Source organism: Tamandua tetradactyla, chromosome 7 (assembly GCF_023851605.1).
Source record: "Tamandua tetradactyla isolate mTamTet1 chromosome 7, mTamTet1.pri, whole genome shotgun sequence".
Lineage (NCBI taxonomy): Eukaryota > Metazoa > Chordata > Mammalia > Pilosa > Myrmecophagidae > Tamandua > Tamandua tetradactyla.
The window spans coordinates 30,643,285-30,665,145 of record NC_135333.1 but is presented as its reverse complement, the minus strand read 5'-3'; the positions used below and the strand labels follow the sequence as shown (position 1 = coordinate 30,665,145).

The 21,861-nt window shown below is 47.2% G+C and overlaps 1 protein-coding gene across 4 annotated transcripts in view; it reads left to right on the top strand.

Moving 5' to 3' along the window:
- Positions 1–21,861, top strand: part of TMEM184B (transmembrane protein 184B) — a 57,359-nt gene that overhangs the window by 32,292 nt on the left and 3,206 nt on the right. Inside the window, exons 4-10 of one of the 4 annotated variants that reach the window (XM_077168816.1) lie at positions 10,045–10,140; positions 12,094–12,184; positions 12,684–12,759; positions 18,017–18,108; positions 18,828–18,997; positions 19,426–19,620; positions 21,597–21,617. In XM_077168816.1, coding sequence (XP_077024931.1) covers positions 10,045–10,140; positions 12,094–12,184; positions 12,684–12,759; positions 18,017–18,108; positions 18,828–18,997; positions 19,426–19,620; positions 21,597–21,617 — 741 coding nt within the window. The remainder of the gene's footprint in view (positions 1–10,044; positions 10,141–12,093; positions 12,185–12,683; positions 12,760–18,016; positions 18,109–18,827; positions 18,998–19,425; positions 19,621–21,596; positions 21,618–21,861) is intronic. The other 3 variants (XM_077168818.1, XM_077168817.1, XM_077168819.1) reach the window with 3 other exon arrangements.

Genomic DNA, 21,861 nt, shown 5'->3' with positions numbered 1-21,861 from the left:
TTGCCCTTAGCGCCTCTGCTCTGTCTTCAACCCTCTCCTGTTGTTCTCTGAGCTAGGAGTGCTGACAGCTGTCCACAGCACTGTCCCTGCAGAGTTGGTGATGGGTGTGTCCCTTAGGATGGAAAAGCCCCCCCACCCCACTTCTGCCCTTCCTCTTCAGGGCCCCAAGACAGAGAGGGAAACATGGACTCTGACAGGGGGATGCATTTGGAGCAGAGTCCCTTGGGCTGAGAGCTCACGTTTCAGATTCAGCCAGCCCACATTGAAGGCGGACATAGAGCCGGGCTCTGTGCAGGGCATTTCACAAGCACTTGATTTTCTTTAATAAACTTCTGCTTAAAACAAGCAAACAGAAACAAACCAAATTTAACTTTCATTGAAGTAATACATGCACAGGATCTGTAGCAAAACTGCCCCGAATCTTCCCTGCTCCCAAAGGCAATCACTTTCGACCCTTAAATTGTTTATTCTTTATTTTTCCAGAATGACTTATAAAACAAGCTTATACAGTTTCTTGCTTTTTAAGTTTTACATAGTGTTATGTAGTGATATCTTACTATAGAAGGTTTTGATTTAGGTATCTTACCTCCTATCCCCATAAATACACACAAATGGATTTTTTTTCTTTCATCTTTTCAATGTGGTGATATTACAGTGTTTTTCTAAGTCTGTATTCAGTGTTTGTATTATTATATCTCTGTAAATGTTGCTCAAAGTTAAGCCTTGCCAGATCCTGTCTGAGATTACAGTTCTTTGTTTTGTGCAACTTTGTTTTTTTTCTCCTGTGGTTTCTTTTTTTTTTTAGATTGCTCAGTTTCCTGTGTACCTATCAGAAATTTATTTCCAGTTACTTCAATTGAATTTAAAAAAACAACACCACAAAAACCCTCTTCAGCACTTTAACATAGATAGTTACTTTATCATCACTCTTTTCCCCCTTGGCGACGTTTCTCTTGGAGCCCTTGTCTCTCGCTAGTCTGGATGGGCTGCCCTTGCCACCTCTCTGTGCCCAGCTGCTGCCCTGAGAATTCTGTTCACTTGCCTGGTGCTGGTTCACCTGTTCCCTGGGTGCCATTTCCTCCTCTTCTGTGGTTTCTCCTTTTGAAGTGCATCCTCCAGGAGCTGCCTGAGAAAAGGGGTTCAGGGAAATGCTATCTTTTGAAATGTGAAAATCGTCTGAGAGTGCTTTAGTGTACCATCTGATTGGTGTTCCTCTAGGAGGACAGGTCTGAATTGGAAATCACTCTCCTTCCAATTTTTTTTTTTTTTACATGGGCAGGCATCAGGAATCGAACCCGGGTCCTCTGGCCTGGCAGGCAAGCATTCTTGCCTGCTGAGCCACCGTGGCCCGCCCTCCTGAATTTTGAAGGCATGTTTTCACTGCCCTTTAGCTTCCAGTGTTGTTTTGGGGAAGTCTGCTGGAATTCTAATTCTTAATGCCTGTGTATGCTCCCACCTTTTTTTCTCTCACTTTTAGGCTTTTGTCTTTATCCCCAGTGTTCTGAAAATCTCTGAATTGGGGAAATTTGTTTGTACCTTTCTCTGGTAATTTATTCCTCTTTACTTTTTTCCATTCTCCGTTTCTGGAATTCCTGCTAGTTGACTGTTGCACTTGTAGATTGAGCCTGGGATTTTCTAATTTTCCAGCTTTTCTTTTGTTCTGCCTCTTAGGAGGTGTTTATTATTATTATTATTTTTAATCTTTACTTTTGTACTTCTCTATTCCTTTATCGTATTGAAAATGTCAGGAGCTCTCCCTTGTTCCTTTTTTTTAACAACCCACTGTTCTGGCTATTGGATTGAGTATATCCTCTTTTTTCTCTCTAGTAATGTTAATGACAGTTTTTTTCTGTTTCCTGTGTTATCCTGTTATCCTCTGAGTTCCTTTTTATCTATTTGTTTGCTTTACTCTTTTTTTATTTTAAAAAATTGACTGTTTTTTATTTTAAAAAAACGGGGCTTAAAACTTCTGGGCTTGCCAATTGGGTGGTAAAGCACAGACGTTTTCTCTGCCATTTTTGGGCAGTGGTAGGGGCAGACACAACATGAAAACTTCATGATGCTTGTCCTGTTTCACAGAGGTGAATTTTCTCATCTTCCTGGGAAGTAAAGCAGGGCACCCGAGTTATGGGCACAGAGCAGACGAAGGGCTGTGTGGTAGTTAGGTTCAGGTGTTAACTTGGCCAGGTGAAAGTGCCTAGTTCTTTTGCTGTGGGCATGAGCCAATGGCATGTGAACCTCATCTGTTGCTGATTACATCTGCAGTCAGCTAGGAGGCGTGCCTGCTGCAATGAATGATGTTTGATTTAATTGGCTGGAAGCTTAAGAGAGAGCGCAACCTAGCACAGCCCAAGCAGCTCAGCGTCCCTCATCTCAGCACTCACAGCTCAGCCCAGGCCTTTGGAGATGCAGGAAGGAATCACCCTGGGGACAGTTGTTGGAACCCAGAGTCTGGAGAGAAGGCCAGCAGAGATCACCCTGTGCCTTTCATGTAAGAAAGAACCTCAGTTGAAAGTTAGCTGCCTTTGCTCTGAAGAACTATATGTTTTTAACTAAATAAATCCCCTTTTATTAAAAGCCAATCCATCTCTGGTGTGTTGCATTCTGGCAGCTTTGGTAGACTAGAGCAGGCTGTGAGGGGACATCTCACTTTCCCGATTCAGATTTAATTGCTGTATTTTCTACGAGTCTCCTCATCACGGCCAAGTTCCTTGAGGATAGCGCCGTTTCAGCCTCTTTTCCCACTAGCTCCATATTGAGACTTTTTGGCCAGTTTTCCCATTTTCACATTTACCCCACGGCTGTCCGAGCTGTCTGGTAGGTTAAGTTCTGAGACTTCTGGGGGTTCTTTCTCCTTGGTTTCCCCCACCCCCAGGCTGGTGGCCACACTTCATCTTCCAGAATTTTTCTTGACGTTCTCTTTGTCCTTGAAGGTTTACAACTCCTCTCCCCCACGCCATTTACTTTTATTTTTGTGGCATTAGGGGGAAGGATGTATAAATAACCTGTACTCATCTCGTGAATCTGTGACTTGATAGTGTGTTCCATGTGTTCCCATTTTGTGTGGAGAAGACCAAGTCTCAGAGAGGTAAAGTGACTTGCTTGGGTCTTCCTGCTCAGGATGTCATACATGTGGGAGGGGCTGTAATTCACACACACTGAAGTGTACACCCCAGGGTGTGCAAGGTCAGGAAGATGGAAGAGGGTGGAAACCAGCCCCTTTAAGTACATTTGGTGTTCCACTGTGGTGGGGAATAAGAGCAGTTCGAAAAGGTGACCGACCACAGCAGCCCTGGGGAGCTGGCCAGCCTGTCCCGAGGAGAGAAGACACACTTAACCCCATGAGCAGAGGTACAGGGGGCGTCCTGGAGTTCAGTCAGTGTTTTGTTAATAATATTTGTGTGGCAGCTTCACAGTTTTACCAAATGTTTTTCATCACTGTTAGCTCATTCTCACCTCCCAGTTACCTGGTGCAGTATATATTATTCTCATGTTACGAATGTGAAAGAAAACAAAACAAAACAAAGAAGCCACGCAGGCTAAAGAACTTGCCCAAGATTGCCTGGATAGTAACTGCCAGAGGCCAGACTCACACTTGGGTCTCTGGATCCGGGTATTATTCTGTGCCAGGCTTGTAGAAGTGGAGGCTGACAAGTTCCTCGCCTGAAAAGGTATGTACTCTTGTTAAGGAAACAGATCTTACATGCATGAAAGAAACAATTAGGGACTGATGTTTCATTCACCCAGTTTCAGCTTCCTGGAATCTGGCCTAAAGTGGAATATCTTTCCAAGTAGAGGGAGCACAGCAGGATGTACACAGCTGAGGGCCTCAGATACGGGGTCAAAGAGACCCCAAGGCCGGCTGGCTGCCCACAGGACTCCTGGCTCACAGGCAGATCCAGGAGTTGCAAGAGCTAATCCATTAGCAAAAATAAAGGCATTCAGAAGAAACCAGAATAGGAGGGAGATCAGAAATGGCATATGAGTTGGCAAAAGCAGCAAAAAGTGTCAGCAAAGGACAGAAAACCATGTGTGACAGCTCTGGTGTCTGGAGCCATTGACAGAGGGGCAGGTCATCTGCCGCCTGCAGTTGTAGCACACCATGCCTGTTACTGTCCACCATGGCCACCAGTCACTGGAAAAGGGGGAAAGGATGTTCCATGGCCTCAATTTACTGAGCAGAGGAGATTTCTGTCCAGAGTGGTCAAAATGAAGTTTAAAATTAATTTTAATGGGGTTGAAGTTAAGTTGAACACATTCACCTGCCGGTTATCTGAAATACGGAATGTGCTCAGTCTTTCCAGATAACCAGAGCATTTCTGAGTAGTAAAGTGGGCATGAGGCTGTGAGGCCAGTTTTAGGGCTGAAGTTGTCAGAGGAGGGCAAATCTCCTATGGCCCCATGTGCCCTACAGAAGTTCTGCCTCACGTGCGGCCAGGAACTTGTGAGGATGCCTGGCCCAGGAACTGCTGGCAGAGTACACTTTAGCAGCTCCTCTCTCTGAGTGTGGCCTCTTGGAGATGTGATGTTATGGTTGTGGGTTCTGGAGGGACACTGGAGGAGAGGCTGGGTGGAGAGCGGTCTCTTGATCTCCAGTTTCCTGTCCAGGCACCTTTGAGTTAGAGAAGCTGCCAGTGAGGAAAGCAAGCCTAGCATCTCAGAGTTGGAGGGACCCTTGAGACTCATGCTGCTCTGAGCTCTTTTTTGCTCTGCTGTTAAGAGGCTGCCCGGCCTCTGATTGCCCATTTCTGTTGTCTGCTTTCTGAGGCCATCATCCCACCTTTGAAGACTCTGCCTGTTATAAATCTTTCTTATAGTAAGCTGAAGTCCTTCTGGGGTCTGCCCCTGAGACCATGTGGATTCTGTCTGGCCCTGTGGATAAGATAGCTCTTCATTTATCTGAACCGTGTGGCCCCTAGGTCCTCATTTTGTCCCATCTTGTTCGTTGCCTCCTAGTTCTGTGTGTTTGTCTCAGTTCACTTAGGATGGAGCAGAAAGTTCCATGTGCCTGACTCTCCAGGTCAGGGGAGACAGGACCCATTGCTCCCCTCTCCAGTGGCAAATCTCTAGATGGAGGGCCTGGTCTGTGGGCTCCCTGGTTGCTTGTGTATCTCCAGGGGCCTAGCCCAGAGCCTGGCACACAGGCTGTAGTGACTATCTCAGGAAGCATAGAGTCATTTTGTATTCCTGGGGGCGCTACAGGGGACCTTAACTGATATTGGGGTGACAAGGTTGGTTAGGTAACAAGCCCACCAGCTGAGATCCCTGCCCCTGCTCTTCTTTTGTCCAGGCCACTGTCTTTGTGTTTGTTTTGGGGTATGTGTTGAATTTTCTATTTTAGATATCATTGCTGGGATGTTTTGTGTGGCGCAGTAATTTCCTAGGAGGGTGGATCGATTTGTCAGATGGTCAGTGGGGCCTGGTTTGGGATGGTTGAGTCATGTTTGAGGAGATTCTGTCTTTCTCCCTTCTCTGAGGGTGCACTATTGACTCGCTAATGATTCTTTAAAGGAAATTGTCAGCAAATTGGTATTTTACAGACTGGCTGGCCCCAGAGTACCTTAAAAGGTCAAGAATCTTGAACTGAGAGAGGCTGATGAAATTTGTTCATTCTGACCAGTTGAGCCCTCTAGCAGTACACGGAGATGGTTAGGGGTGGATTGCTCGCCTATGGGATCCGGGATATGCCGATGTCTCTTGCTGTGGAAAAGGATGCGAGCTTAACTCTAAGTTCTCCTCAGATAATGGATTGCAGAGGTGGCCATACTTGAGAGGGTGATTCCAGACAGAGGGGGCTGATGCGCCTCGGGCCCCTGTGACTTCTCTTGAGACCTTTGTCTTTGACCCAAAGAGCGATCACCTTGGTGAAGGTGCAGTCACCTGTGAACAGGTGAGCGTGAGCCACAGGCCTGCACTACAGCCACCTGCTCCGCCTCTCAGAGCCCGGTTATCAGAGTCGCTCATCCACAGTAGAGAGCTCACTTTTGTGGCCTGTGCCCGGCCCTTCCTTCCTTCAGGGTTTACTGAGCCTATCTAAGTGCCAGGTCCTCTGGTAGCTATTGCAGATTGGCTAGAAAAACTATGGGTAACACGTTATAGAGAGAACTCCAGGCCACACGCTAAATAAACCCCGTTTGCTGTGAGTGCAACCTTACTCAAAGCTTTATCTCCTCATTTCCCAGTCCTTACCACAAATCCACAAGAATGGAACTGCCATTGATAGGAAACTGAAACATGGAGAACTTGAGGAACTTGCTTGCGGCCACACAGCTCTGAAGTGGTGGAGCTGTGATCGCTCCGAGGCACCCTGACTCCAGAGGCTATGACTCTTCCTGCTTCCTGCTGCCTCTGGTGATGGAAGAATCAGACAGGCCACCAGAGAACTCAGTCGTGGATGAAGTGGCAGGACAGAGGAGGGTACTATGGAGGCGGTGACATCTCCCCTGGGTCACATTCTGGGACACAGCCAGGTTGTTTCCAACAGAGGGGCCAGAATGTGTCACAGCTTGGAGGTGTGAGAGAGTAGAACACATCCTGGGAACTTCAGCAGTGGTTTTATATAGCCTGCTTCCTGGGGCTGGGTAAATAAATAATTACCCCAAGGCCTGGTAGTGTAACATAACCATTTCTTTTGTTCATGGATACTGTAGGCCGGGAATTTGGAAAAAGGGCGTAGTTGGGGTAGTTTGTCCCTACTCCAGGTGTTTAGGCTTCAGCTGGGGAACTCGGAGGCTGGGGCAGGAATCCTCTGAAGGCTGTTCACTCATAGGGCTCGTGGCAGCACTGGCTGGCGGCTTGGGGCCTCAGTTCTTCTCCATATGAGCCTCTCTGGTGGTTACTCCATGTGGCTTATCCAGGTGGACTCATTTGGGCCTTCTTGCAGCAGGGCAACTGGGTCCAAGGGGAGCATCCTTGGAGAGGCAGAAGCTGTAATACCTTTTCCAACCTCACCCAGATTTCACACAGCATTACTTTGGCAGTTGTTACAGACCCACCAAGATGCAAAGGGAGGGAACAAGACTCCCCCCTCCTCTGGAGGAGTGCCAATGTCACATTGCAAGAAGAACATATGAAAAGGGACCTCTAGATGTGGCCATCTTTGATAAATTAGATCTGCTACAACATAGCTGGACCCAGCTTGGGTGTGTCACAGACATCCATTCCACTGCCTTTGAACAAAGGTTATTAGTGAGCTTGACCACCTCCCCCTCTGCCAGATGCCCCAAGTTCTTGTTGATGAAGAGTAAGCAGGAGGTTACTGGAGATTCCTACAGTCACCGAACACGTCCTGAGCTGCCTCTGTACCAGGCAGGCAGCACAAGTGGGCTTCTGCCCGTCAAGGCCAGGCTGGCCCCTGAGGAAGGCAGGCAGGTGACCATAAGGACTGTGACAGCCAGCACTCAGGACTGCTGCTGAGCGCTTTGCATACTTGCTGAAGCCTCGTAGCCGCACAGCTAGGCAGGTGCCCCTGTCGTCCACATTTCACAAATGAGGAAATTGAGGCCAGCTAGCTAATGGCAGAGAGCCACGTGGCACGTCCTCTGCTCCATGCCTGTCAAGGGACAGTTACAGCAAAGTGGGCTCAGTGCTCTGGAATGTGAGTGTGCAAGATGCTGCTGGAGGTCCCCTCCCCAACTGGAGACCTGAGCCCTTAATATATAGATTAGAGCAACTGTGAGTGATGGACAGCCCCACATATATGCCTTTCCAAATTGCTGAAGTCTTGCTGTTTTTTTTATTTCTTTATTTTTGATTGCATTTTGTATGTTTATTTTGTCCCGATTTTTAAAGTCTTTTTTTATAAACTTTTTTCTTATTGTGAAATACAACATATATGCAAAAAAGCAATAAATTTCCAAGTACTATTTTAAGAAGTAAAAAGTTTGTATGAAACAAAGTCGAGAGGTTATCCTGGAGGTTATTCTTACGCATTAAGTAGATATCACCTTGTTAGTCAAGATGTAATGGAGAGGCTGGAAGGAACTGCCTGAAAATGTGGAGCTGTGTTCTAGTAGCCATGTTTCTTGAAGATGATTGTATAATGATATAGCTTTCACAGTGTGACTGTGTGATTGTGAAAACCTTGTGTCTGCTCCTTTTATCTAGTGTCTGCTCCTTTTATCTACCTTGTCAACAGATGAGTAAAACGTATGGAATAAAAATAAGTAATGGGGGGAGCAAATGTTAAAATAAATTTAGATTGAAATGCTAGTGATCAATGAAAGGGAGGGGTAAGGGGCATGGTATGTATGAATTTTTTTTCTGTTTTCTTTTTATTTCTTTTTCTGAATATATGCAAATGTTCCAAGAATTGATCATGATGATGAATATGCAAGTATGTGATGATATTGTGAATTGCTGATTATAAGTGTAGAGCGGAATGATCAAAAGTTAAGAATGTTTGCATTTTGGTGTTTGGTGTTTTTTTGGTATTTAAAAAAAATTAAAAGTTAAAAAAAAAAGTTTGGTTTGGGTTATAGTTCCACGATTTTTCTTTTCTTCTAGCTGCTCCAAGACAGTGGAGACCAAGAGAAATATCAATGTAATGAATGATTCAGCAGTCATACTCATTTGTTAAATCTTATCTTTTCTGTTATATTCCTCCTTCTCTTTAAATAGCATATATACATAAAAGCAATAAATTTCAAAGTATATCACAACAATTAGTTGAGCAGATTTCAGAGTTTGGCATGGGTTACAATTCTGCAATTTTAGATTTTTATTTCTAGCTGCTCTAAGGTACTGGAGACTGAAAGAAATATCAATATAATGATTCAGCACTCATACTCATTTGTTAAACCCAACCTTCTAAATAACTCTAACATCATCTTTGATCTTTCTACCACTCTTTAGGGGTATCTGGGCTATGGCCATTCTGACTTTTTCGTGTTGGAGGGAGCTGTCGATTATATGGGATAGGGGGATGGAACTGGTTGATGTTCTGGAGAGGCTGGCCCCTCTGCATTTCAGTACTTATCTGGTCCAGGGACCCATCTAGAGGTTGTAGGTTTTAGAAAGTTTCTCTGGTTCATGGAACCTTTGTAGGATTTCATATAATGCCATAGATATTCTTTGGGATTGGCAGGAATGGTTTTGATTGGGGGTTGGCAAGTTATGATAGGTAGCAGATGTCTAACTGAAGCATGTGCTAAGAGTAACCTCCAGAGTAGCCTCTTGACTCTATTTGAATCCTTTCAGCCATTGGTGCCTTATTTGTCACACCTCTTTCCCCCCTTTTGGTTAGGATGACCTTGTTGATCCATGGTGCTAGGGCTACGCTCATCTCTGGGGATCATCTCCCATGCCACCAGGGAGACTGAAGGCTTACTTTTGCCTAAAAATGTATTGCCAGAGTTTTTTTCTTTGTTGTTTTTGTTTTTAAGTTGCTATTTTTTTTTTTATCGTGAAAAATAACATTTTCAAAAAAGCAATGAAGTTCAAAGCACACTGCAACAATTAGTTATAGAACAGGTTTCAGATTTTGGTGTGGGTCAGAGTTCCACAATTTTAGATTTTTTCTTTCAGCTGCTTTAAGACATTAGAGACCTAAAGAAATATCAGTATATGATTCAGAAGTCATACTCATTTGTTAAATCCTATCTTCTCTGTTATAACTTCACCTTTTCCTTTGATCTTTCTCTCAGTCTTTAGGGGTATTTGGACTATGCCCATTCTAACTTTTCATGTTGGAAAGGGGTATCAATAATGCAGGATAGGGAGATAGAACTAGTTGATGTTTTGGACAGGTTGGCCCCTCTGGGTTTCAGGACTTAACTGGCCTAAGAACCCATCTGGAAGTTGTAAGTTTCTGGAAAGTAATCATAGTGCATGGAACCTTTGTAGAATATCAGGTGGAGCCCTAAGTGTTCTTTAGGGTTGACAGGAATAGTTTTGGTGAGGTTTGGCAAGCCATGAAAAATAGCAGTATCTAGCTGAACCTAGCATAAGAGTAGTTTCCAGAATAGCCATTATACTCCATTTGAACTCTCTCAGCCACTGCTACCTTATTTTGTTATAATTCTTTTCCCCCATTTGGTCAGGAAGGCATTGTTGATCCCATGCTGTCAGGGCCAGATTCATCCCTGGGAATCATGTCCCATGTTACCAGGAAGACTTTTACCCTTGGATGCCATGTCCCAGGTAAGGGGGAGGGTAATGATTTTACTTGCAGAATTGGGCTTAGATAGAGAGAAGCAACATCTGAGCGACAAAAGGGGTTCTCGGAAAGTAACTCTTAGGCATAACTATAGGTAGGCTTAGCTTCTCCACACATATATAACTTCACAAGAGCAGGCCTCAAGCTCAGGGGCTTGGCCTATTGACTTGGGTGTCCCTAGTGTTTGAGACAGTATCAGGGGTTTTCCTTGTGGTGTAATTTAATAGTTCCATATTTTTTTTCCCATCCCTCAAGGGACTTTGTCAATACTTTTTAATTATCTGTTCAACATACTCTAGGATGTATCCGGGCATTACATTAAGCTATACAGAATTACAAGTCCTCATTCCTATGTTGGGCTCCTAGTGTTTGGGTTGGTTAAATGAGCTGTCCAGACAGGTTGAGTTAGATTATGTTATTGTCAGGGTTTTATTTGCTTCAGGGCAAGGAAATTAAACATTTGCTGAGTGCTTGTTATGGCCAAGCATTGTGCTGTTGTTCTGGATGCAGACAGTGGGTATAAGGTGGGCCCTGCATTGGGGGGTCATAGTCCACTGAGTACATCAGTCATTACATTGCAGCAAAGTAAGTGTTGTAAGGTGTCTGTACAGAGGAGAAAGCACTGAGCTTCCTGGTGGTCTCTGGAACCATCTCAGCGGGGTAATTGACTGGGTTTGAAGGAGACCAGGAGTATAGCATGCAGCTGTTGGGGTTGGGATGGGGGGATGCTGCAGATAGTGGGATCTGCAAGTGCAAAAGCATGGTGGGTACAACACCCTGCTTTGAGGGCAAGAGCAGTATTTAATGATGCTGGGATAGGAAGTGTGCCAGGGGCAAGCAGGGAATAAATCCTGCAAGACCAAGCCAAGAGGTTGCTCCCAGCTGGCTCCAGGGAGCCATGAGAGAGGTGATGTGACCTGAGCAGATGAGAAGTCCTCTGGTGCAGGGCAGCTGGTGGCTCCTTGATCCTATCTCCTGGCCTCCTAACCTGTCCCTTGGCCTCCCTCTTTCACTGGATGCTTCTCCTCTTCTCTGTGTTCTCAGTCGCTGACTTTTTATGTGGTGCCCCCTGCTGTACCCCTTGTACTCCCTCTTCACATCTGTTCTGCTTCCTAGATTGTAGTACCTCTGTATGTTCCTGGTACCCTGCGGGCATCAGCTTTCATTTTGCCAATTCTGCAGAAGTCCTCTGACCATGGAGCTGATTACAGCATATTGTTGTTTTTATTTAATGGCACTTGCAACATCCTCTCTACTCTGCCATCACTTGCTGTTGAAATTTTTTGTCTTTCTGGTGATGAGCTTTGTGCAGATTCCCGTGAGCTGACCGAGCTGCCTAAGCCATTTCCACTTCACTTGGGGCATGTTTCTGTGTTTTGTTATATCTTACGGTGCGTGATTCCACACCTATCACTATAGGTTGTGGAAAGGATGAAGTATCTGGTACTTCATTCTGGCATGGAATTTCTTCCAGGAGAACGGCTTCTTGTCATTTTGCTTTTGAATTGTGATCAATAACACACAGACAGAACAGTGTATAAAACATATATGTACTACTCAATAAATACAAGGTGGTGCCCGCTTGGCCACCATGAGACCTTGCATACTGCTAGCCTTCCAAAGCCCATTAGTCCATCTCCATCCCACACTACTCCAGCTTCTCTGTGCAGTCCTGAATTTTATGGCAGTCACTTCTTTTCTTTATGTATCCCTAAACGACATAATATAGCTTTGCCTGCTTTTGGGCTTCTAAATGGAACATCACTGTGAGCGATGTTTCTTTTGACTGGTTTCTTTTGTGCAACACCAGGTCTGTGAGGTTCACCTGTCACTGAGTGTGGCTGTTATTTGTTTACTTTCATGACTGTTTATAATTGCACCATCTATTTATCCGTTCTCTTGGTTCAAGTGGTTTCCTCTGGATGCTCTTTTCACAGCCTTGGTCATCTATAATTTCCTGAGCCTGTGCTATGAATACCTTGGAGGAGAAAGTTCCATCATGTCTGAAATCAGAGGGAAGCCCATTGAGTGAGTATGAAATCTCCCTGAAGCCCCAAACAGCACCCCGATTCCTGAGCCTGGCATTCTTTGAGCTGTGCTGGCATCAGTTGGACATAAAGACCATCTCTTGCCCTAACCTTGACCCACTGTACCTCTTCCACACTTCCTGAGTGAGGCCATTCATTTGGACTCTTGGGAAAGCCTCTCTGGCTCTTTCTTACTCTTTTCTCTCCTCCCTGCTGGCTCAGTCCTTTTATTGCTCGTTCTCCCTGCTGCAGTATCACTCTAGACCTTTCTGAGGTGGTTTAGTCCCCCAGGGCCAATACTGCTCTCCCTCCCAACTGTCTTGACCCTCCCCATTGGCTCCCCTTGTGCTTGGCTTTGAGGCTGTCCCCGATCTGTGCCCCCACCCCACCATGCTCTGCCCCGGCTTGCCTCGGTGTGAAGGAGCCCAACAACCCCAGCCCCACCTTCGAGAATCCTGGTTCTCTGCTCACCACCCCCTTCTGCCTTGCCTCTCTTTCAGGTCCAGCTGTATGTATGGCACGTGCTGCCTCTGGGGAAAGACTTATTCCATCGGATTCCTGCGGTTCTGCAAACAGGTGGGTCTCCTGCAGCTGCCCAAGAAGTGGGTTGGGGACCAGGAGCCTTGGTCTGTCCTCTGGAGCAGCAGCTGCAAAGGCTGTGCTGCCTCTGGTACATGTGTTGGGGCTGTGGGCCCAGGAGGACCCTTATACAGGGCTACCTGTGGCCCCACCTATGGAGTTCCTAATGTGGGGCATCTGCTCCCCCAAACCTTTAGGGATGCACCTATATTAGCAGAATGTGCTTGGAGGGGTAGGGATGGTCATCCTGGGAGTGTCTGATGCAGCCTTGGCAGGAGGAACTGCTTCCAGACTCTAGCTCATTTTGCCCAAGCCTCAGTGTGGGAGAGAATCCAATGATGTGCCCAGGGATTGTAGAGTCTCAGTTTGAAGAGTTCCCGGCTGGCCAGTGCAGTCACTTTCATTCCTTTTTACATTCCCTGGTTGGCAGTCCAGCTTCCGGTTTCCTCGGCTGCTCAACCTTGTAGCCTAGAGAAGCACGGGTGCAGGGAGTGTGGTGTGTAGTTGGGTGCATGGGCCTGGGTCTCACCATTGGAGTTTGAGTCCCGCCTTTTCTAAGTTATTGAACCTCTCTGGGCCTTGGTCTCTTCTGTAAAGTGGGTGTGCTGATCCTTCCTCCTGGAATGGTTGTGAAACAGCCGAGTTGATGTGTGTAAGCATTTAACACAGCAGCTGCCTTGGAGCCTCTTATTTCGGGAAGTGGAGTCTGAGGGTGCCACGCCTAGCCTTTGTGACCTTGCTTTAACCTCCCCTGGATCTCCTCGAGGGCCCCTGTCAGCCTCTGCAGCGTACCAGAAGTAGTCATGAGGGGTGATGACCCCACACTCAAGTCATCACAACCTACTGGGGGCCAGCCTTTGTACCCTCTCCTGTGCAGGGGCTGCTGCCCATGACCCTCTCTCAGTGTCAGTTCAGCTTCCAGATCTTCCTCTCCTGTTTCCAGATTTTCCTTTCCTGCTTCCAGGTCTTCCTCTCCTGCAGTTTCTAAATTCTAAATCCTACTACTGGGACTGCAGAGAAAGAGTTAAGGCTGTCCTGGGCTTGGGGTGGGGCATTTCAGAGCCATTGTTTACCAGTTGGTTCAGGTTCCTGGCCCAGTTGTGACTCACTCACTGCCTTGTTTGATGATTTTATTGTGTACCGAGTTTTGATCTCATGATCACTGGCTCGCATCATCTTGTTATAAATTATTCCCCCCTGTGGGCTTGGATGTTCTGCTGTTATTCCTGGAGGTGGCAGAGAGAGGTAGAGGAAAGGAAGCAATAAAAGCTGCTTCATTCCTTTCCCAGTGACACAGTGTGAGAGGAAGCCATCTAGCTTTGTTCTAGAGGCACAGAAATGAGCTTTAGAAATCACCAAGGCCAGTCCCTGATGCCTTAATCTCCTGGGGAGCTTGTTAAACACGGGTTTCCAGGTCATCCGCCTCCTGCCCTTGATCCCGGCCTGATTTAGAAGGTTAGAACAAGCTCTGGGACCTGGTACTGGTTAAATGCTCCCCAGGTGATGCTCATGTCCAGCCTGGTGTGGGAAACTCTGGTTGTGTTCCGACCCCCACAGGACAGTGGTTGGATGGAGGCTTAGAGATGGCAAACTTGCACTGCAATGCCTCAGTTTTCTCATCTGTAAAATGGGGTGAGTGACAGCACCTCCTTCAGGGGTAGTAGTAAGCATGAGATGAGCTAACCTAGGAAAACATGGCTTATGGCCAGACTCACAAAGTCCATTGAATACAAGCTGCTGCTGTTATTGTCACGAGGAAACCGAATCACAGAGAAAACTGGAGACCTGCCCAGAGGGCTCTTTATTTCCTCCTTTCCCCAAGGGTGCTTGTTCCACTTCCTCTGGGTAGGCTTATGGAGCCAGGGAAGTTTGGAGGGATGTTTTTGAGAATAGCACCAGACCTCTAACACCCATCACCTGCACATCTCCTTGGGCTAGCCTTACCACTCAGGCTGCCCCGGGCTCCCCTGCAGACCTCACTGCATCTCCAGTTGGAGCAAAAACATTGGGATTCAACAGGATACTTTTCTCTATCTCTGAGGTCCTTACCCTATCTGGAACCACACTAGCTTAGCCTTGCTGACTGGATTTTTTTATTGTGGTAACACATATATAAAATTTGCCATTTTAACCTTTTTTTTTTTTTTTTATGATTGCAGGTGGGAAATTTATTGAGAAGCTCTCTCAGCAGAGGGGGTTTCTGAAGAATAGACTTCAGCCCCCATTTTAGCTATTTTTAACTGTAATATTCAGTGGCATTAAGTACTTTTACAATGTTGTGGTACCATTACTACCTTCCATTATTAAAACTTTTTTACCACCCCAAACAGAAACTGTATCTGGATAATTAAATAACTCCCTGTTTTCCCTTACCCTGGCCCCTGATAATCTCTAACTTACTGTCTGTCTCTCTGAATTTTCTTATTCTAGATATGTAATGTAAGTGGAATCATACATACTTGTCCTTTTGTATCTGGTTTCTTTCATTCAGCATGTTTTCAGTTGTATCAGAACTTCATTTCTTTTTACAGTTGAATAATTTTCCATTGTATGGATAGACCACATTTGGGGGGATCCATCTTTTTTTTATTAATTTTTATTGATAAAACCGATCAACATACAATGTGAACATTCCTTTTTTATCACAGTTCTATATTCATCATCATGATCATTTCTTAGAACATTTGCATCAATTCAGAAGAAGAAATAAAAAGAAAACAAAAAAATTCATACATACCATACCCCTTACCCCCTCCCTTTCATTAATCACTAGCATTTCAATCTACTAAATTTATTTTAACATTTGTTCCCCCTATTATTTATTTATTTCTTTTTAAATTAATTAAAAAAATAGACACAAATATTCTTAATGTATGACCATTCCGTTCTACATATATAATCAGTAATTCACAATATCATCACATAGTTGCCTATTCATCATTATGATCATTTCTTAGAACATTTGCATCAATTCAGAAAAAGAAATAAAAAGACAACAGAAAAAAATTCATATATACCATGCCCCTTACCCCTCCCTTTCATTGATCACTAGTATTTCAATCTACTAAATTTATTTTAACATTTGTTCCCCCTATTATTTATTTTTATGCTATATATTTTACTCATCTGTTGATAAGGTAGATAAAAGGAGCAACAGACACAAGGTTTTCATAATCACATAGTCACATTGCGAAAACTGTATCATTATACAATAATTTTCAAGAAACATGGCTATTGGAACACAGCTCTACATTTTCTGGCACTTCCCTCCAGCCTCTCCATTATACCTTACCTAAAAAGGTGATATTTATATTGTGTGTAAGAATAACCTCCAAGATAACCTCTTGACTCTGTTTGGAATCTCTCAGCCATTGACACTTTATTTTGTCTCATTTCACTCTCCCCCCTTTTGGTTGAGAAGGTTTTCTCAATCCCTTGATGCTGAGTCTCAGCTCATTCTAAGATTTCTGTCCCACATTGCCAGGAAGGTCCACACCCCTGGGAGTCATGTCCCATGTACAGAGCGGGAGGGCAGTGAGTTTGCTTGTCGTGTTGACTGAAAGAGAGAGGCCACATCTGAGCAACAAAAGAGGTTCTCTTGGGGTTGACTCTTAGGACTAATTTTAAGTAAGCTTAGCCTTGGATGGGCCATATTTTGTTTATCCATATATCTGTTTATGAATTCTTGGGTTGCTTCCATCTTTTGGCAATTGTGAATAACGCTGCTGTGCATACTGGTGTGCAGATACCTGTTTGAGTCCTTTCATTACTTTGGGGGATATACCTTAGAGTGGAATTGCCAGCTCATAGGGAAATTCTGTGTTTAGCTTTCTGAGGAACCACCAGACTTTTCCACAGAGGCTGTACTATTTTACATTCCCACTAACAATGCACTAGAGTTAAAAATTTTCCACATCCTCGTCAACACTTATTATTTTCCATTTGTTTTTTATTGTTGTTGTTTGTTCCAGTGGGTGCTAGAATGAATTAAGTGATCTCTCATTATGGTCTTGATTTGTCTTTCCTTCATGGCTAATGATATTGAGCATCTTTTGATACGTTTATTGGCTGTTTGTATATCTTTGGAGAAATGTCTATTCAAGTCCTTGGCCCATTTTTTAATTGGACTGTTTGTCATTTTGTTGTTGAGCTGCAGGAGTTCTTTATATGCTGATTGGATTTTAAACTCCACTGCCACCCCTCTTCCACAAAAGCCTATGTAGTTTATTTGTTTTCCAAGAATGGTGATTCTTGTGATCTTATGAGCACTTGAGGATATCCCTGGAGTTGGCTGGGGCCTCTGTACGGTTTTGTGAAAACTGAGCTAAAGAATTCTTTCCATGCTGAGCAAGCAGGCAGAGGTTTCTCCTGAATGTGCAGAAGTGGGAATTTCTGAGAAGGTGCTTTACTGAGTTGCTGTTCAGGCCTCACAGCAGCTAGCCTGTGACCCGGGTGCTGGTGATGCCAGCCACTCAGGGGTTAAATGACTGCTTACTCCAGCTACTGCAGCTAGGAGCTGGTGAGGCTGAAACTCAAACCCAGGTCCCAGGACTCCAGAGTTGCTGTGCTTTGGGCAGCTTCCCATCTCCCATCATGTTCCTATAGGTCATCCCCATCCCCAGTCACACCCCAGCTTTGGATAAGAACCCGGATCCAGCCCAGTGCATGATGCAAGGGGCCAGAGAAGGAGAGTAGCAAGGAGGATGCGAGGAGGTAGCCTTGTCCACCCTTGCCCCATCCTATGTCCTGTGTGGCCGGTTCTTGGAGCAGGGTCTATCCAAGGCCCTGGCCCTACCGCTCTCCCTGGCACATCCCCACTATTGTCCCACGTCAGCTCTGACATCCCTGCACTTGTCCACTCTGGACTCTGAAGCCTCTGTGCTTTTGTGTGGGCTATTTCCTCTGCCTAGAATGGAAGCTTGTCCCTCTCTTGCTCTGGAAGGTTCCCAGTGGCCTCCTTTTCTGTGATGCCTTCTCTGATGAGATCTTGTGTTTCCTGGTTCACCCATCCCCTGCATTGTGCCCCTTTCCTTCCTTAAACACCGTTCATCTTCTTGTACACTGAATTGCAGCTTCACTGTCTTTTGCAGATTTTGCTTCCCATCCCAAAAACCTGTCCCCTTGGGAGCAGGACATGGAGCCTTCCCCTCTGTCCATGGCGTCTGGCACAGGCCCAGAGAACGTTCTCGCTGTGCATTCTCTGTGCTCATCCTCTGCTTCTACTCTCCCCTTCCCCCTTCCCTACCCCAAACAGGCCACCCTGCAGTTCTGCGTGGTGAAGCCACTGATGGCCGTCAGCACCGTGGTCCTCCAGGCCTTCGGCAAGTACCGTGACGGTGACTTCGAGTAAGCAGTGGGTCCTGTCTAAGGGGTGTGGAGAGAAGTGTTGGGGGTGGGGGGTGGGAATTAGGGAAGGGGGAGCCCGCTGACATGCCCCACATTGTAACCTTCCTCTGAGCCCAACTCTGGCCTCTTCATGCCACCCTGCGCCTCCTAGTGGAGGCCCAACATGACCTGCTTGTAAGCCCTCAGCATCTGTCACCTTCACAGTGGAAGTGACCGTGCATCTGGGGCCTTCTTTTTAGACCCTGTACTTGTAAGCACTTCTTAGGCACTACCCGTACCCTCACAGCAGTCCTGTTGGGGCAGGTGAGGAAACTGAGGCTCAAGAGGAGACCTTGGTTCAAGAGGGAAAGTAGAGCTGAACTTTGTAGTACTCCCTTTGAACCATCTTCTGACCATTAGGCTGGGCCCTCCAACTCCTGTCCCCTGGACCTCCAGCACCACCCTGACTTCCATACCTGAGTCTTCCACCAGGAACACGGGCACCAGGGCTGTAGGCAGGTGGAGTGACACACCTTGAGTGAAGCGGAGGCACCCACGCCCTGCACACCCCTTTTAGAGATTGCATCTGCTATGCTCACCCCATCCCCTCTCCATTGGCAGTCTCAGTGCTGCTTGGACAGCAGTGCTCTCCATGGGGAATTGGCATCTGGGAGGGTAAAGGAGCAAGGCCCTTATCTCTTGAAAGTTCTGAGCCTGAAATTGCTCCCTGATTCCCACAGTGTTACCAGCGGCTACCTCTACGTGACCATCATCTACAACATCTCTGTCAGCTTGGCCCTCTATGCCCTCTTCCTCTTCTACTTTGCTACCCGGGAGCTGCTTAGCCCCTACAGCCCTGTCCTCAAGTTCTTCATGGTCAAGTCTGTCATCTTCCTCTCCTTCTGGCAAGGTGAGCCTTCTACCTGCTGCTATAAGGCCAGCCTGCACTGTTCTGCCCTCAAAGCCCTGGGGCCCTTGGGGCCCAGGCTGTGCTGGCTGGGCCTGTGACCTCACCAGCCTGGAGCTCAAGGGGCCTTGGGTCTCTGGGAACCTCTGGGCAGGTGTCCCTGGGGAGCTTCCAGTGTGGCCACTTTGTGGATGGGGTGGGATCCTGCATAATTGGTGACCCCTCAGTTTTGATGGCCAGACAAGGAGCTGGGGTCTGGGGTTTCCTGGAGGCCTTGGCTTTGCCTCTGCCTTCCCTGCCATACAGGAACAGCCATGGACCCTGCCTATACTCTCCTTGGGGTGTGTGGGCCTTTGGATGGAGCTCCATGGTGGAAAGGGGGCCTGGAGAAGGTCCAGTCTGGGTCTTGACACCCATGCCTCTTCCTGTAGGCATGCTGCTGGCCATCTTGGAGAAGTGCGGGGCCATCCCCAAGATCCACTCAGCCCGTGTGTCAGTGGGCGAGGGCACTGTGGCTGCTGGTTACCAGGACTTCATAATCTGCGTGGAGATGTTCTTTGCTGCCCTGGCCCTGCGGCATGCTTTCACCTACAAGGTCTACGCCGACAAGAGGCTGGACGCGCAAGGTACGGGGAGGAGCAGGGACCCCCAGACGCTCCCCACCTAGGGCTTCTCTGCTCCTTGCACCCCACAGGTGTTGACTGGGTCAGATCATGGGACCTCCAGCCTGCATGTGGGAAAAGGGCCACAGAGTTGTGGTTTCCTCTGTCACCTGGCAAGAACTCTTAGACTCCACAGCCTCTCCTTGTGGAATGCCCTCCTCTGATTACCCATCTGGGTCTGGAGGCTGAGCCCACCTGTCTCTTAGGGTTTGCAGCAGGTCTAGTATGGAGACCCTGAGAAGATACAGGATGGTGTCCTCACATAAAGGTCAAGACAGAGACTCTGATGAAAAGACAGGCTCCCAAGGGTTCCTGGTACCAAACGTTATATATTTGCCTATTTATCCCTGTCTCTAAAGTTTATTCTTTTTTATTTTTAATCTGATTACTTCTAAGAAACAGACCCAGATGATAATAGCTTGTAACTGATTTCTTTTTATACCTACTGCTCTTATTTTTGTTACAATGCTGGTTAGCAACCCTGGCTATATGTTAGAATGTCCTGGAGACTTTTGAAAAATGCTGATGACCATGCCTCACTCTTAGTAATTGGGCTGGGGCTGGGCCCAGGCAGGTGTGCTTTAGAAGCTCCCTGATGTGAGGCCTGCAGAGAAGCTGGAGCCAGGAGGGTTACCTTTGGCTGGGCAGAGAGGGAAGTGTTCAAGGAGGATGAGGAAGAGGAGGCTTAGATGACAAAACTGATTTACCCATTGAGGAGGTGTATGCCTCTTGACCCGACACATCTATCCAGGAGGTCACCTGCTGCCGGCTTTTTTTCTGAGGGACTGGGCATTGGAAACCCAGCTCCAGTACTCCACCATGAAATTTGGGTGACTGATGTCCTGAGTGGAGGGTAGAGGTGCCAGCCTGCAGGAGGGGGCCGCTGCCTTTCCCTCTTGCCCTGTTCCTTTCCTGATTGGGGAGAGCCTCCCCCGCCCCCGCCCCTTAGCTCTTGTGTGCTTGGCTGTTATTCTAGCACCTTTGCTGACGAGAGGTCAGGGGCCATTCATTCGAAAGGCTTTGTGTGCCCAGTCTGCCAGAAGCTGTGCTGTTGGGGCTTGAGCTGACCAGGGCTCCCATAGCTCCTACTGCTAGCTGGTGCCCTGCCTGCCTCCCCCCATTCTCCCAGTTGGAAGGATCTGACGAACACCCACACAGTCTCGAGGGTGGGGTAATGTTGTTGGACCTGGTCCTGGCAGAGCCTGTGCTCCAGAGCCTGGGAGCCACCAAAGGAGCAGGCAGGGTGATGGCAGAGAACTACCTCAGCACCCAGGATGGCTCTGCAGGAGCTCTCAGAAGCCTGGGCTCTTTTTCTTAATGCCACCCATCTCCCTCACCTCCACACCCAGCAAGAAATAGTGGGACCAGAAATATGGCTCTAGCAGGGACCCCACCCCAGCCCGGCCAGGAATGCTTAAGCTAAAGTTGTCCCTCATTGTCTACCCTCTGACTGAAGTCCCCAGTCTTCTTGGCCCACAGCTTATGCTGCAGCTCCGTGGTTGTGTAGCCTGCACAAGTTACCCATCTGAGCCTCCGTCCTCTGTCGGTGAAGTTTTGGGATGGTCTGGTATATTATCAACCCCTATCACAGGCTTGCCAGTGCCAGCTGATCCCAAAAAGGATGGGGAGGTGGGTGGGAGTCTAACTTAGGCAGAGCTTGAACTTGGACTGTCACTTGGTGTGTCCAGTTTGTTTTTTCTTCCCTACACTGCCTCCCTGAAAAGGGAGTATAACAGGAGTCACCCACAGCCCTCCCCCACACCCAGGCTCTGAGGGGCCTGGAGCTGCCTGGGTGCTGGGTGGGCCTGGGAGTGGGGGTGGGTGGGGCCTGGGGTGTGTGTGAGCCTTTCACTCAGCTGTCTCTTCTCTATTTCTCTGGCTCTTCTCCCCTATCCCCTCCCCCCTTGCCCTGCTTTTGCCCCGGGTCGGGCTGTGGGCAGTGCCAACATACGGTCCTTACGGTAGGTTCCGCTTGTGGTCTGCACGTCTGTCCTGCATGCCCGTCTGGTCACTGTCACTGGCATGCCTCTCTCCCTTGCCCTTTCTCTATGTCCCCATCTCCACCCCCACCATGGTGCCCCCATTCCTCCTGGCCTGGAGAGCCCAGAGCACCTGCCTACTGTGGGTTGCCCTCCGTAGAGCCTGCCTGCTTCTACCCTGGTCTCATTGTTCTGGAATATGCCCTGCTTGGTCCTGGAGGCAGTG